Source organism: Labeo rohita, chromosome 14 (genome assembly GCF_022985175.1).
Source record: "Labeo rohita strain BAU-BD-2019 chromosome 14, IGBB_LRoh.1.0, whole genome shotgun sequence".
Classification (NCBI taxonomy): domain Eukaryota; kingdom Metazoa; phylum Chordata; class Actinopteri; order Cypriniformes; family Cyprinidae; genus Labeo; species Labeo rohita.
The window spans coordinates 32,612,129-32,627,933 of record NC_066882.1 but is presented as its reverse complement, the minus strand read 5'-3'; the positions used below and the strand labels follow the sequence as shown (position 1 = coordinate 32,627,933).

The following is a 15,805-nucleotide window of genomic DNA, read 5'->3' as shown; positions in this document are numbered from 1 at the left end:
AATCAACAGGATTCAGTCTTCGTCACAGAATGGCTACAAAGGAGATGCCAGCTTTGACACCTATGGATATACTCGAGTCGGACTTTAAGGATGTCACATCAGATGACAAGATAGTCTCTCAAGAAGACATCATGTTCTTAGACAAACTTAAAGTAAGAATAAAGAAAAATGCTAAAGGACATTATGAAATGCCTCTTCCATTTAAGCAACAACCACACTTGCCTGACAACAGAGAACTTCAGAGAACAACAGTCAGACTCAATCATTTGAACAAGAACTTCTGTAAACATGAGAAATACAAGACAGACTACATCACTTACAAGAATGACATCATTGACAGAGGTGATGTAGAAGTAGGGCTGGGCAATATGGGCAAAAAAAAAACTAATTTTTTTTTTACCAACTTATTGGTAAATAAGTAAATTATCACGATAATTTTTTTCATATCAGTCGATATCAAGAATTATCACAATAAATGTCAAATCTTTATTTCTTTCCAGTTTAAAGTCAGATTTTTGCTCCAAAGTGGAAGTTGTAGAAGCCAGACCATTAATTTTCCTTAACAAAATAAATATCTAAATAAAAAAAATAATAATTTCTGCATGTTCTAAAGAGTTATATTGTTTCAAATCAAGAAACAGGTTTGGGTTGTCTGATAATGATAATAATAATAATAGTAATATCACTTTTTTGTCTCTTAGAAATGCACATTTGATAGTAGCTTGAGGATGCAGAGGTAAATTTTTGTTCATTATCAATCAGTAACATCTGTAAAAATTGTAGCAAGTTTTATGTGGTTAAATTCTTAACGTTTTATTTTTAATTAAGCATTGGTCTCCCATAGTAGAATAACACAGTATAAACACAGTTAAAGCCACACATATTGGTACCTCAATACCATGGTAAAAATATAACTACATGGTTTTATAGGTAGCCTATTTGTATGAAAAACGGTCTAAAAACATTCAGTATAAACGCACACATGCTATAGCTTAATCACAACAACATACATACTATAATTATATACCATTACTGCTGTAATACAATTCAATGTGAATATCCCACATTGCTGCCACAATACCATGGTGCAGTGAGTGTCACTACAGTAAATCCATGGTAATTGAAGGAGATGAGTAGATTGAAAAGCTTTCTGACTGTCTCGTTGCACACAGCTTTAAACTAGTTTGTGTTCATTGCTGAATTCAGGTGTTTCACACTCACAGCGCTGTTTAGTGTTTGCGTGACGGAGCCGTTCACGTCGCGTCTTTTGCACATTCAAGTTCATTATTTCAAATGTCGGCAGCTGTGCTCATAATGGAAGGGTAATACGCATGCGGTGCAATGCGCTCGGTTTTTCTAGACACGTCCGCGCCGCATCAAGATAATAAACGCATCTTCTGTAGTGAGCTCGTGCAGAACTTTGTTCCGAGCGGATAAACGAAGAGACGAAGAGACTATACCGAATAGATGCACTTTCATGCTGTAATCTTGAAGAACTGAGCTGAACCATCATAAAAAGCGCAGATAATCATGAATCACGACGTGGAACTGGTGGAACATTTTCTCAGTGACACATATCACTGCAATAGGACGCCTTCTGAACCTTACAAGGACTGATCATTGCACACTGCCATGAAAGTGTAAAGCATCAAGGCAAAGGTTTCACGATCAATGAAATCAGATCATGCGGCTATTGGATACCTGGTATAAACAGAGCAGTCACATCTTACATTCACAACTGTGTAACTTCAGAACGGCTCAACACTTTTCTTGCAGATAAACAGTGTGACTCTGTTTTGAATGCTGCTCATTCCAGCCATGCAGGGGGCACCAAATCAAAACTGTACGGAGCGTTCTTAGTGCTACCATCGCCCTTTCATCAGGCAGGCTTAATGATGCTTCATTTTGCACTTTGTTTATGAAGCACTTTGTTTTATGAAGCTATGGCAGTAGTCAATAGTCGCCCTCTTACAATTGACAATCTGAATGACCCCAAGAGCTTAGAACCGCTCACACCTAATCATCTGATAACCATGAAACCCACCACAGCGTTACCTCCACCAGGAAAGTTCATAAGAGAGGATATGTGTACGAAAAAGAGATAGAGACGTGTGCAGTACCTTACTGAACAGTTTGGGAACAGATGGAGAAAAGAGAATCTGCACAATATCGCTGCAAGGCAACGCTGGGATGCTCCAAAAAAGGAACTTTGAAATTGGTGACGTGGTTATGGATATCGATGAAACATTGCCAAGGAGTGAATGGAGACTAGGAAGGATTATAGAGACTGTTCTGAGCCCAGATGGACTTGCAAGAAAGGCCAAAGTAGCACTTGATGACAAAAGATTAAACAAGAAAGGAGAACAAATGCATAAAATCTCAATAGTAGAAAGGCCAGCTCAGAAGTTGGTCTTATTGTTGGAAGCAGAGTGAATGCATCTTCAAAGGGACTTTACTGCACTCTATGCACACGAAAAGGGGTTATAAGTGAAAATTAGTCATGTTTGAGAAACATTGATAATTTGGTGGGAGTGTAACAGACTTTAATAAGAGTTATCTTACATTTTTCTATTTGTTTTGTGTTACTTTCAATATGTTTTGTATGTTAAAGATTGTCTAAGGATCGCTTTACTTCTGTTGTTTATGGGGGAATTTTATTTTGAAACAGAATCTGCTTTTCGCAGCTAACAAGGAGTAATAAAAAACGGTGTGGCGAGCGAATGCTTCATGACAGCTTAACAGAGCTCGTGCATGAGGACGGTTTATAAGTTTATTCAGCACCCCCCCCGAAAAGGCATAAGGTTTGTGTAACTGTATACTGTTAGTTAAAAACAAGTATTTTGTGAAAATCACTGTATGTCCAAGAATGTTAATGTACATTTTTTGTACCGCTTTATTCAGCTCTTACAGTGATTTCTGAAGTAAAAGAACGCTAATAAACCTTCAAGAAACATCAGTAAAGTATCGGCCATCATTCGGACAGGGTCTGCTACAGGGTATTTAAAAATGTAATTATTAAATAGGTCTCAATGAAATTGTACTGGCAAAGTAAGATCTGGGGGTCGAATATTAGGACACACGAAGTGTGTACAGAAAATGATGCTTCTACGAAAGGGATTTCTACGTTAACAAGCCTCGAATCGAGGCTTCATCTGTCGTGCCCTTTAACACAAGCTCTGATGTCTCAGTTCAAATGTCATTTCACTAGTTGACAGTCATTTAAGATTTAGTGATCCAAACTTGCTAATGATGTGGGAACACAAATTAGAAAAGCATTAGTTGTCCATAAGAACGTAATGACATCTCTGTGCATCTTTACGAAGTAAACAATGGTCTAAAAAACACTTCCTACGTCCTCCGCCTCACCGGAAGTTGTACCCATGTTCTTTTGTACAGTAGCGCCCCCCAGAAACTTGTGGATAGAAATGCAAGTTTTGAATGCTTACATCTTGTAAATGCAAATGCTGTCATTGTTTTGGAGTACACTAGCTTATACATAACCTTAAGGCTAAAATATTAATATAAAAAACCCCCCACAATTTTAACTGTGATTTTATGGGCACTTTAAAATACTGTGAATAATTCTAGGAACCTTATTATCAGATTATCTTATCAATGTTTAGATTTTTAGTAGAGATGCACCAATGTATTAAATCCAATATTTATCAGTGTGAAGGCGCTGTTGTATAATGTCTGTTTTTCTCTGGGTGAAATAATTAAATACTTTTTAATTAAATACAAAACAAAGCGAAATCTAGAAAATATAAAAATATAGTTTATCAGATATGCATCAAAAAATACACATTCTATAAATCACATGAGTGAACACTCAAGACTCACATGAACATCTGTAGTCTGGGTTTTCAACGTCTTGAATAAAATAATTACTTTTTCTAAAATCTTTTTTTATGTTCTCTCGTAATGTTGAGCTGTTGAATGTTGAATGGCTCTAATCCATGTTCAGTGAAAATGATTTGATGATGCAGCAGTAAACGAGCTACTACACCTTAAACCAGGCGTTCTCAACACTGGCCCGCAAGATCCATTATCCTGCAAATTTCAGCTCCAATACTAATCAAACACACCTGAACAAGTTCATCAAGATGTTTAAGGATCATTAGAAATTCACAGGCAGGTGAGTTTGATCAAGTTTGGAGCTAAACTCTGCTGAAAATGGATCTCGTGGGTCAGAGTTGAGAACTCCTGCCTTAAAACTTGTGTTTTTGAAATTTGCTCATTTAAAACTTGATCAAAACAGTGATTGATTAGAATGAAAATTAAGTGAGCAAGTGACAAATATTGTCAGAGCCGGCCCAAGGCATAAGAGAACAAGCGGCTGCTTAGGGCCACTGTGGCCACCAGAGTACATGGCAGATTGAATTTATTTATTTACTTATTAATTACTCTTTTGTGATATTTTGGATCAATGAGCAATGATAATTATACAAAAATGCAATATTAAATAATCTACATGTATCATCTTATTATTTCCATAGTGACGCATCATGCACAAAATCAGATCAGAATCAGATCAGAGGTGTTTACTGTCGGTTTGTCAGAATCTACTTAAACAAATAAATTTGATAATGGGTGTGTTAGATTTATAGTGTGTGAATAATCAAACATTAACGATAATTAGCTGTATTGGCGGCACTGAAGGGCCCCCAAATAACATTCTTCTTAGGGCCGAGCCTGAATATTGGTATCGGAATCAGCCAAATAATGGTTTAATAATAACCGTAATAATAATAATAATAATAATAATAATAATAATCAATACATTGTCAGTTTTTAAAACACATTAGCTTCTTTTCTATCAGCCTGTTCAAATGTACAACATGTAAATAATGTGTTTGCTGCATAAGAGACGAATGAAAATGCAGACTCTCTGACAGCAGGTGGATCTGAATGAACAGCACAGATAACACAGTTACTACAAACCAGCACAACTTTCTGTTTGTGACATTGCTTGTCATGGAGACGAACGCCAGTCAAACAGTATTTACATGTTTTCAAAGAGCCATTCAGAATTTTGTATTTGTGTTTATCAAACAAAACTAAATACTTAATCACTTAATATTTATATTTAAACATTTGTTTATATTTATACATTTTAATCTGCAATAAATCATGCCGGCCCAGAAAAGATATCCTGATATTAGTTGAACATATTCTGATTCTTTACTATTGTTACTAAAGATGTTTTCTTTTGCACTTTAATCTGTCTGAAACATTTTTTACTTTATACATTTTATTGTAGTTTTATTGTATTTAAATGTTAAGTTTCTCTTTGTTATTTGAAAAATGTATTAAACTTCTTATAAAGAGGACAAAATTAAAGTTTTTTTTCATCCGGTTACATTACATGACAATATAATATGAAAATGTAATACAGTCACATGATTAATTCATGCTTCATCTTTAGTTATCAGAACCATTTTTTGTAGTTATAGTGAGTCCAGTTAGCATTTAAAAGATGATTTTATAAATTGTAGTTCTAAAATTTACACAAAGGATTTAGTCTTATATAAGACAATCATGTGTGACTATGAGAGAGATGATCTTACCACACTATCTCCAGTTTACATTGAGGATCCTCCAGGACGATTGAGAGAAGCCTTATGCCCAAATCTCTTATTTTTTTATTATTCAGATCCAGTTCTCTCAGCTGTGAGGGGTTTGATCTCAGAACTGAAGTCAGAGCAGCACAATCTTCATATGTGACACCACAATCACTCAAACTGCAGAGATGAAAACACACTTATTAAACACTATGAACTGAAACCAAATATAATATAAAAGACAAAAAAGAGTGAAACAAGATAAATGTGACATGATGGACTCAGGCTAACAAACTCTCAGTGTGAAACAGAGCAAACCTGATTCAGTTCAAGATTCTGCACAGGCTGCATATCACACCACATATACAACATTAAATCAGCCCAACTAACTCCACACTTTGTCCTAAATGTAAGATTAAAAGAGAGACCATATTCACTGTGTTTGAGTTTGCTGCATAATGAAGGTCTATTGTTCAAGCTCTTGTACTGGACATTAAAATATGTGGCTCTAACTAATTGACTTTATTCCCTTCTATTATAAGAGCTGGGCTTTGTTTGTTGAGTGTATTTAATCACAATTTTTTTAACAATAAAGACATTTAACGTGGATCACGTCCATATCATTTAAGTACTAACTTATTACCATTAAACTCATTGGTTTTACTATTCTTGTTGGTTTTTAAACTAATCTACATGTTTAAGAGACTGACTGTCAGGTGCTTTAGAGTCCAGTGTGTATTTTTTCCCAATCACATCTCGCCATTATCTCCATCTATAAAACAGCTAAATACTAGAAATAAATTTCAAAAATTAAAAAAAATGATAGAATAAATCATGGAAGAATTATAATGCTGTCATCAAAGTGTGTCTCAGGTGTGCTGTCAGATTAATACAATAACTGATACAATCATTATGAGATTTTGATTTTCTTTAAGAGTGAAGTGATTGTTCTCAGTGATACTTACTGAACTTTAATCACAGGCAGCAGATACTGAAGAACTTTCAGTTTTTCAGCTTTATTGTTTTCTCCAACAAATTCATTAATGTCAAACTCGTCCAGCTTCTTCTCTGATGTCAACAACACAAAAACTACAGCTGACCACTGAGATGAAGAGAGTTTGTTGTTCTTTATTGTTCCAGATTTCAGATACTGTTGTATTTCCTCCACTAGTGAATGATCACCCAGTTCATTCAGACAGTGAAACAGATTGATGGATTTCTCTGGAGAGTCAATGATCCTGATCTTTTTCTTGATGTACTCAACTGTTTCCTCATTGCTGTCAGAGCTGCTTTTTTTCAGCATCATTATTTGTCGTAGGAGAATCTGATGAGACTCCACTGACAAACCCAGAAGGAACCGCAGGAAAAGATCCAGATGTCCATTTTTACTCTGTAGAGCCTCATCCACAGCTCTCTGATGCAGATCAGATAATGAAACATGCTCTGATGAATTGAGTTTAAACCAGTCCTTCACTTTAGACCATAAACTCTGCTCAAACACATTTCTGTTGTGGTTTGTCCAGGAGAGGTGCACATATAGAGCTGCTAGATGTTCCTGAATGCTCAGATGAACAAAGCAGAAGACTTTCCCCTGATACAAGCCAAACTCCTCTCTGAAGATCTGAGTGCACAATCCTGAGTACACTGATGCTTCTGTCACATCAATCCCACACTCTCTCAGGTCTTCCTCATAGAAGATCAGGTTTCCTTTCACCAGCTGCTGAAAAGCCACTTTCCCCAGTTTGAGGATCATGTCTTCATCTGTCACCTTCTTCTCATAGTCCTTCTCACGTTTGATGTTGGTCTGAAGGATCAGGAAGTGTGTGTACATTTGAGTGAGAGTCTTGGGAATCTCTCCAGTCTCTGCTCGACTCAACATCTTCTCTAGAACAGCGGCTGAGATCCAGCAGAACACTGGGATGTGGCACATGATGTAGAGGCTCCTTGATGACTTCAGGTGTGAGATGATCCTGTCGGCCAGACTCTGATCACTGATTCTCTTCCTGAAGTATTCCTCCTTCTGTGGATCATTGAAGCCTCGTACCTCTGTCACTCGATGGACATACTGAGAGGGGACGAGATCAGCTGCTGCTGGTCTGGAGGTGATCCAGATGAGAGCAGAGGGAAGCAGATTCCCCACAATCAGGTTCATCAGCAGCACATCCACTGAGGCTGATTTAGATATATTACACAGTTTCACTTTGCTCTTAAAATCCAGAGACAGACGACACTCATCCAGACCATCAAAGATGAACAGCACTCTGTATTTGTCACTGAATATTTCCATTTCTTTAGTTTCAGGGAAAAAGTCATGAAGAAGATCTGAAAGACTGAGTGTTTTGTCCTTCATCAAGTTGATTTCTCTGAAAGGAAGTGGAAATACAAGCTGGACGTCCTGATTCTCTTTCCCTTCAGCCCAGTCCAGGATGAACTTCTGCACAGAGACTGTTTTTCCAATGCCAGCGACTCCCTTTGTCAGCACAGTTCTGATGGCTTTGTCTTGTCCAGGTAAAGGTCTAAAGATGTCATTGCATTTGATGGCTGTGTCCTCTGTTGCTGTTCTCCTGGATTGTGTCTCAATCTGTCTCACCTCATGCTCATTACTGAACTCTCCACTCTCACTCTCTGTGATGTAGAGCTCTGTGTAGATCTCATTCAGGAGTGTTGGGTTTCCCTGCGTCGCTGTTCCCTCATACAGACACTTAAACTTCTTCATCAGATTTGATCTAAACGTGTTGAGTACTTCATTGCTGTAAAATTAAATTACTGCATTATTAATAAACTAATGAGAACAATGTGTTTTCTGTATCATAATCAAATAATCATTTACAGAAATATTAGACCTGAGTTCAGTCTTTGTATCTTCACTCTTATAATCTAATGTCTGATTCACAGACGCGTCACTCCTCATAGACACACAGCTGGACTTTGGTTCTGATCTCTTCTGCTGAACTGAACTATAACAGAGAGAGATAACAACACAACAATCACTTTAAAGAGCACTTCATTTCATTACACTATTATTACAAAAATGTTTAAATGAATGGACTATATGCACAGAGCGTTCTTTAGCTTCACTTATTGCTGATATATAGCTATAACTGATTTGACCACAGACTGGAAATGACTGAGCTGGTTTATCTAAAACCAGGAAGTAACTGTGCATATCGTCCATTGAGTGTTTTCATAAATGTGTCTCTGTGTGACCAACATTATATATGTTAAAATATCAGAACAATGAACAAACATAATTTCTCACATTGCAGAAAGAACTATAAACACTATTCAGATCATATAAAATGACTTACTGTAATCATATTTTTATTAAAATATTATACCTGAGATCAGTCTGTGTATCTCCACTCTTAAAATCTATGATACGACCCATAGACCAGTCACTCCTCATAGACACACAGCTGGACTCTGGTTCTGATCTCTTCTGCTGAAATGAACTATAACAAACATGTTTAATCCTTTATAATCATAAATTATGTATTTTCATCAAAGAACATTTCATTAAGAGGCTTTATGGTCTTTTTGTTTAAATAATATTTACATTTTTATCTTAAAACACACACACACACACACACACACACACAAAGCACAATGGAGTCTCCCATCTGGTATCATTTAAGGTGATCTGATTGAGTGTTTGTTCAAAGTACCTGCATCCTGGAGAAACACCTTCATCTCTGGATGTTTGTGTGTCATCCATGATGAAACAGAATCTGATCTCCAGCTATGAATAGAAATGACAAACAAACACAATAATTCAGCTGAACGGATCCGGAGAGAAACACGATCATGAGACGCGGCGTTTACTCAAATACACAATGTTAGTCGAGTGTTAACAAATGCTCAAATAAACCACAGACTGCACGAACCGCTAATTAAACCTAGTTCATCTGCTTAAAATGAAAAACTGTCAAACATATCTTTAAAAAACACACGTCCTTCAGAGAAAACATTAACGCGTCAGTCACCTGTAGTGTCTCGAGATCTCGATCATTTAGTTTCAGATTCACAAAATCCTCCAACTTTGCCCTCAAGAATCTACGAGATTTTAGCTTTTATAAATGTTCCTATGAAACACTTTGATGCTCCGTGTTGTAAATGATCGTTTCTGGTTGTTTAAAAGGCGAAACTTCAGCTCTGATCATTTACTTTCACTTTTCATTTGTGCCGTGCGTGATGATGATGATGATGACGTCACGCCGCACGCTCGTTCTCAAGCTCCATCAGCTCAGCGGTGCACGTTTTGTACATTTTTCACTAAAAGATGATTTCAGGTTTTCTACTAGTATAATGTTAGGACACAGCAGGGCAAACGACAAGTGTTTTTTTTTTTTTTTTCGATATTCATTGAATTTTCATAATGCGTAAGGGATCGTCTGAAAACTCCATACACAGCTGCAAATCGTTAGCGATGTCAAATCATTTTTGTCAGATAAATTTTTATGTCTCGTCAGTAGAGAAGCAAAAGTGCTGGATCTGTGAGAAGTAGTTCTGTGTCACAATCTTCAACCAGTTCTGCTCTTGTCAAGGCAGAGGCTGAACGTGCAGCACTTTTAGCCAGAACATCTGCTTTAAGAAAGAGACAAGAATTAGAGGCTGAAGAGTTGAGAGTGAAGGCCGAAAGAGAACAGTCTGAGCTGGATACTGACATTGCTGAAATCAAAGTGTTAAAAGAGTATGAAGAAGGTCAAGATGGCATGAATGATTACTACTGGTCACAGCAGAGCTGTGGTGTGCCAGTGTTTTTTTTTTTGGAGATCATCTTAACTATACTTAATTCATAAGACTAATAGCCCACAAGACAGGTTATACTAACTCAAACAAGCTCCTATTCACAGCTGCACTACAAAAAACATCTTGACAAGCCAAAAAGTTAAGACAGTAAGATAAGTAAGAAGTAAGATAATTTACCTAGACTAGAATTAAGAGTAAAAGATGATTTGTTTTTGCTTACAAAAAAGCCAACTCTGATTATTTATTCTGATGAAAGAAGAAATTTATTTAAGTCATATATCCTAATTTTAAGAATAAATGTTTCTTATTTTAAGAAAATGATGTTCAGGACATTCTGACACAAATGTCTATTTTTTTCTTTTAATTATAAATATATATATATATATATATATTTTTTTTTTTTTTTTTTGCTTTTTACTTCACATAATTTAACTTTTGAACCAAATGACAAACAAGAAGCTGCAAATCAGAGAATCATAACATTTTACTTGTTGCTGACAAAGATGTCCATTTATATTGAGAAAGCATTTTGTACAACAAACAATATCTCCTTACCTCTCGAATCTGGCCGGTGACCTTCGGTCCGCTCACCACCAGATGTCGCCCTCTCACATTCACATTACACTGACAGTTGCACCACACCCCGGACTACATTCCCCATCAGCCATTGCTCTGATCACCTGCATCCAATCAGAGACTCTATTTAAACCCCAGACTACTATTTAAACACAAGTCATTATGTTTTGGATTGTGTTAACTTTCATACGAAGCCTTGTCCTAGTTTCTAGTGTTCTTTAGTTCTCTGTGTTTTGAATTCACGCCTTGTTACATTGTTTAGTCTGTCTCGCTGCCTGCCTTTTGGAACTCTAGCCTGTCTTTTCGGATCACCCTTTTGTCTAGCCCCCTGGATTACGTTCACCGTTCTCTGACCCTCACCTGCCTTATGGACTACTCTTTTGTCTTGCTCTAACATACCTGACTGCCGACGCCTGACCCTGCCTGTTTGACCATGTCTCTGTCAATGTCTTTCTCGATGTCCTTCAATAAAAGTCTGCAGATGGATCCGCGCGTTTCACGTCTCCCTCTCTACTTTACACCTTAATTAAACATGTACAGTTTTCGGATTTTTTTTTTTTTTTTTACAACAATAGCCAAGCATAAACAAGAATGCAATTTCAAAATTTTCTGAACACAAATCCAACTGAGTGTCCCAAATGAAACAAGCCAGCGCCGACAGTGGCCAGGAACCAAAACTCCATCGGTGCCAGAAATACACTGTAAAAAACAATTTGTTGAGTCAACTTAAAATAATTTTTAACCTGGCTGCCTTAAAATTTTAAGTTCAGTCAACTCAAAAAAAGTTTATTCAACTTGAAATGTTAAATTATACTAAGTGACAACTCAAATTTTTGAGTTGAATCAACCTAAATTTTGAAGGCAGCTGGGTTACTTACCCATCTGTTAAGTTTAGCAAACACAAATATTCAAGTTGTTACTTAGTACAACTTAACATTTCAAGTTGACTAAACTTATTTTAGTTGACTGAACTTAAAATTTTAAGGCAGCAGGGTAACAAATTATTTTAAAATGACTCAACAAATTGTGTTTTTTATTTTTTTACAGTGTAGAGGGGAGGGGGGAGGGGAGAAAAGCCTTGGGAGAAACCAGGCTTAGTCAAGTTGTTAAGTATGATATTTTTGTAATAGAGGGGGGTTTTACTCCTGAATAAAAACAATGAATTATTTTGCTGTGAAACACTTGTATGCTGTTTGCATGAAAACCATATCTATTGAAGATTTGTTCTCAATATATGATATTCTTGATGCTGCACTGCACTGATCTATATGTTGTTCAAAACATTATTTTTTTAGTCTGGTCTGCCTCAGTGGTGTAACGCTGCTCGTCATTTTCAAAATGACTGAGTTTGTTAAATTAAATCAAAGAAGGTGGGTTTTGTTTTATGGCAGGTTTTAGACTGCTGTGGACAGCTGACTCCTTCTGTGCGGTGATTCGTTTTCAGGAGTAACAGAAATTAGCTTTAAAGTTTAAATCGATTCTTACCTTTTACAGACATTTTTACCTTTATAAGGCCAATTTTTTTTCTAACCTAATTAAATGTATGCATCATCTTTTGTGTCAAATTCTTTAATTAATACATTTAAGTAGTAAGAGACTATATGGCTGTTACCAATCAAATGAAATCAGAATAAAAAACAGTAAAAAAGTGTTCAATAATTCAAATAATAGTCTAAAAACAACAAATATATTTTCAAAATAAAATAATATGTATGTACAATGTGCGAAAGATGTTTATGAATATAATACAGTGGGTGCTGCAACATGAGGTTACATGATCAGGAAGTTATATAGATTTCCAAAATCCAGTTTCTGTATGATGCACACTTCCACTCAAAAGTTTGGGATCAGTAAGACTTGTTGTGTTTTTTAAAGGAGTCTCTTATGCTCATCAAAAATACAGAAAATACAGTAATATTGCAAAATGTTATTGTAATACAAAAATCTTAAGTAGTCTTAAATAAGAGATTAAATATCTTTAATAGTCTTGAGTATCACATAATCCTTCAGAAATCATTCTAATATGCTGATTTATTATAGGATGTTGGAAACAGCTGTGCTGCCAAATATTGGAACCTGTGATTCTTTTTTTCAGGGTTCTTTTATGAATAACAAGTTAAATAGAATTTAAAAAGTATTTATTACAAATATAAATATTTTATAACAGTGAAAATTATGCTATCGCTTTTTTAATTTAACACATCCTTTGTGAATAAAGTATTAATTTCTTAAAAAAAAAATAATAATAATAATTACTGACCCCAAACTTTTGAACAGTAGTGTAAAGTCAAGTGTTAGTCAAATAATCCTGAGAAACTCTCACAGGTTCCAAAAAAATATTAAGCAGCACAACTGTTTTCAACATTGATAATAAATCATCATATAACAATGATTTCTGAAGGATCATGTGACACTGAAGACTGGAGTAATGAAAAGTAAATGAAAATTTAGCTTTGCATCACAGGAATAAATTATGTTTTAAAGTATATTAAAAAAAAAAAACCAAAACAAAAAAAAAAAAACATTATTTTATATTGTAATAACATTTTGCAATATTACTGTTTGTTTCTGTATTTTTGATCAAATAAACACAGCCTTTATGAACATTTAAAAACCATTAAAAATCTTATTAATCCCAAATGTTTGAGTGGCAGTGTATGTCTGCACAACAATATTAACAATCCAGGGTCTTTCAGTCTTTCAGTCCACATGAAGTGTCAAGTCCTTCAACAAAGCCCGTTTTTTTTTTTTTTTTTTTAAGTTTACAAATTTTAAAAAATTAAAAAAAAAAATTCCATCCATTTAAATTACATAGATTTAATATGATCTATTAATAAACATAACGAGACTCAAATGCATCAGTCATATGTGAATGAAACAGGTAAAATTTTGTGTAATAGTTGGCAGTGTTAAATAAGCACTGCTCAGTGTTCATGTGTTTCCACACTACAGAGTGTTTAAGTAGCATTGACACAGTGTTGGAGTTAAGGAGATCATTTTGTGCTGATTGACCATTAATGATGAACACCTGCTGTTAACAAACAGAATCACTGAAGGAAAGAGAAACACAAGAACTGACTTCAGCCACAGTTGAAGAAATCATCAACTGAACTAAAACAAGACATTAAATCTCTCAAGATCTGATTAAACAAACAGCTTTACCAGCTTCACTCATTACTAACCAGACTGACTTTATTTCTGTCAGACTTCTAGAGGCTCTTATTGAGAATTAACAGTGGTTGTTTTGATTCATTTGAAATAACAATCAAGGAGACCAGTGTTTCCTTTTGTTGGGCTCTTGACGCTTGATATGTTGGTGTTTGTAATATGCTTGTTGCTTTAATTTTTTTTTTTTATATAGAAAACACATTAAGTTAAGCTGGCAAAGCCAGTTTGAAATATATATATATATATATATATATATATATATATATATATATGGGTCAATGATGTGATGCTACTTTTTGGTGTCCATATGGTTTAATTAAAAAGGGTAAACATTTCAAAATAAGTGTGCACAATAATTGCATACATTCTCCTTTTTGTGGAATTTTCTGGTTTAATTCATTTTGAGATAATATTTGGGGAATGATTGCAAAAATGTCTATGTGGTGTAACCATAAAAACTTTGTACCAAAAATTGATCTTGTTTAAAAAAGGTGAAATTATCAATAAAACACCAGATCAGCTAGTTTGGGATAATCTTACATTAGTACTATCTAATAGTAAATAAAAGTAAATGGGGCACCATTGTTCTGAATATTATCATTCATTTGGGGAATTATGTGAGTCAAGTCAAATTCCTGAATTGTCAAGGTGGTGTAACCACCCATTCAAGGAGCCATTTTGTTAATATTTTGAAAAAAGATCATGTGACAGGAAATTATATCACAGAGAAGGACCTCTGGTGATACTAACTGATGCATGCAAAGGTTAGTAACTTTTTAAAATGTGAGATCATTTGACATTTTTATTGTATGGTCAGGTATTCTTAGGTATACATGTCAAATGGTATGATCTCAGGAATACATTGATAATTCATTAATATTATAAAAATGAGTATTAACTTTAAAAATATCATTTGAAATATTCCCAACAAGGCCATGTACTTGCATAAGTGTCCATGATAGTGTCTGTCCAGTTTGATTTTAAATTGAAATGTCAAGTGGTGTAACCGGTTACACTATTTGACTCCTATTACAAGCCTTTCTGTTAGGGGTCAATTAAGTCAAATAACACTAGTTCATGATGCTGATTAAAGATGTAATTTAAACTAACCTACTATTTGAAACTATTTTCAAGTGTTTAATGCTGTATTTTTTGAGGAAGAGGTTCTTCATCAACAGCTTTACTATTGAAGCTCTGTAAGTGTAGGATAAAATATTTATGTTGCACAACATTTGTGTTTTTAAAATGTTTAGCTTTAATGCATATTTCTATTCAATTCACTTAAAATGTTAAAGGGATAGTTCACCCAAGAATGAAAATTACCACCTGTTTATTCACCTTCAAGCAATCCAAGGTGCATATGACTTTCTTCTTTCAGACGAATACAATCAGCATTACATTAAAAAAAAAATGTCCAGGCTCTTCCAAGCATTATAATGGCAGTGAATGGGTGATATTGAATAGTCCAATAAACAATAATAGAAGTCCAATAAACTGTGTCCATCCATCATAAAAAAGTGCTCCAGATGGCTCCGGGGGTTAATAAAGGCCTTTTGAAATGAATCAATGTGCTTTTGTAAGCAAAATATCCATATTTAAAGTTGTGTTGTCAGTGTATGTACAAATCTACACTATAATGATACAAATCCATGCAGTGGTTTTTAATTAATCTGTAAAAATAATATCCCCTTTTTCAAATCGAGTCGTTCTCAGATGCCTGTCGTTGTGGCGTCACATGACAGAGGCCACTC

At 35.0% G+C, this 15,805-nt stretch overlaps 1 protein-coding gene across 11 annotated transcripts in view; it reads right to left on the bottom strand.

The window, feature by feature from the left end:
- The window catches only part of LOC127176403 (NACHT, LRR and PYD domains-containing protein 3), a 52,669-nt gene that overhangs the window by 15,413 nt on the left and 21,451 nt on the right, over positions 1–15,805 (bottom strand). For 7 of the 11 annotated variants that reach the window (XM_051128057.1, XM_051128064.1, XM_051128063.1 and 4 more), the window contains exons 3-6: positions 8,900–9,013; positions 8,405–8,518; positions 6,527–8,311; positions 5,568–5,741 (exon numbers count right to left, since the gene is read on the bottom strand). In XM_051128057.1, the coding sequence (XP_050984014.1) occupies positions 5,568–5,741; positions 6,527–8,311; positions 8,405–8,518; positions 8,900–9,013 (2,187 nt within the window). Of the gene's footprint in view, positions 1–5,567; positions 5,742–6,526; positions 8,312–8,404; positions 8,519–8,899; positions 9,014–9,226; positions 9,301–9,544; positions 9,744–15,805 lie in introns of those variants that run through there. The other 4 variants (XM_051128058.1, XM_051128059.1, XM_051128061.1 and 1 more) reach the window with 4 other exon arrangements.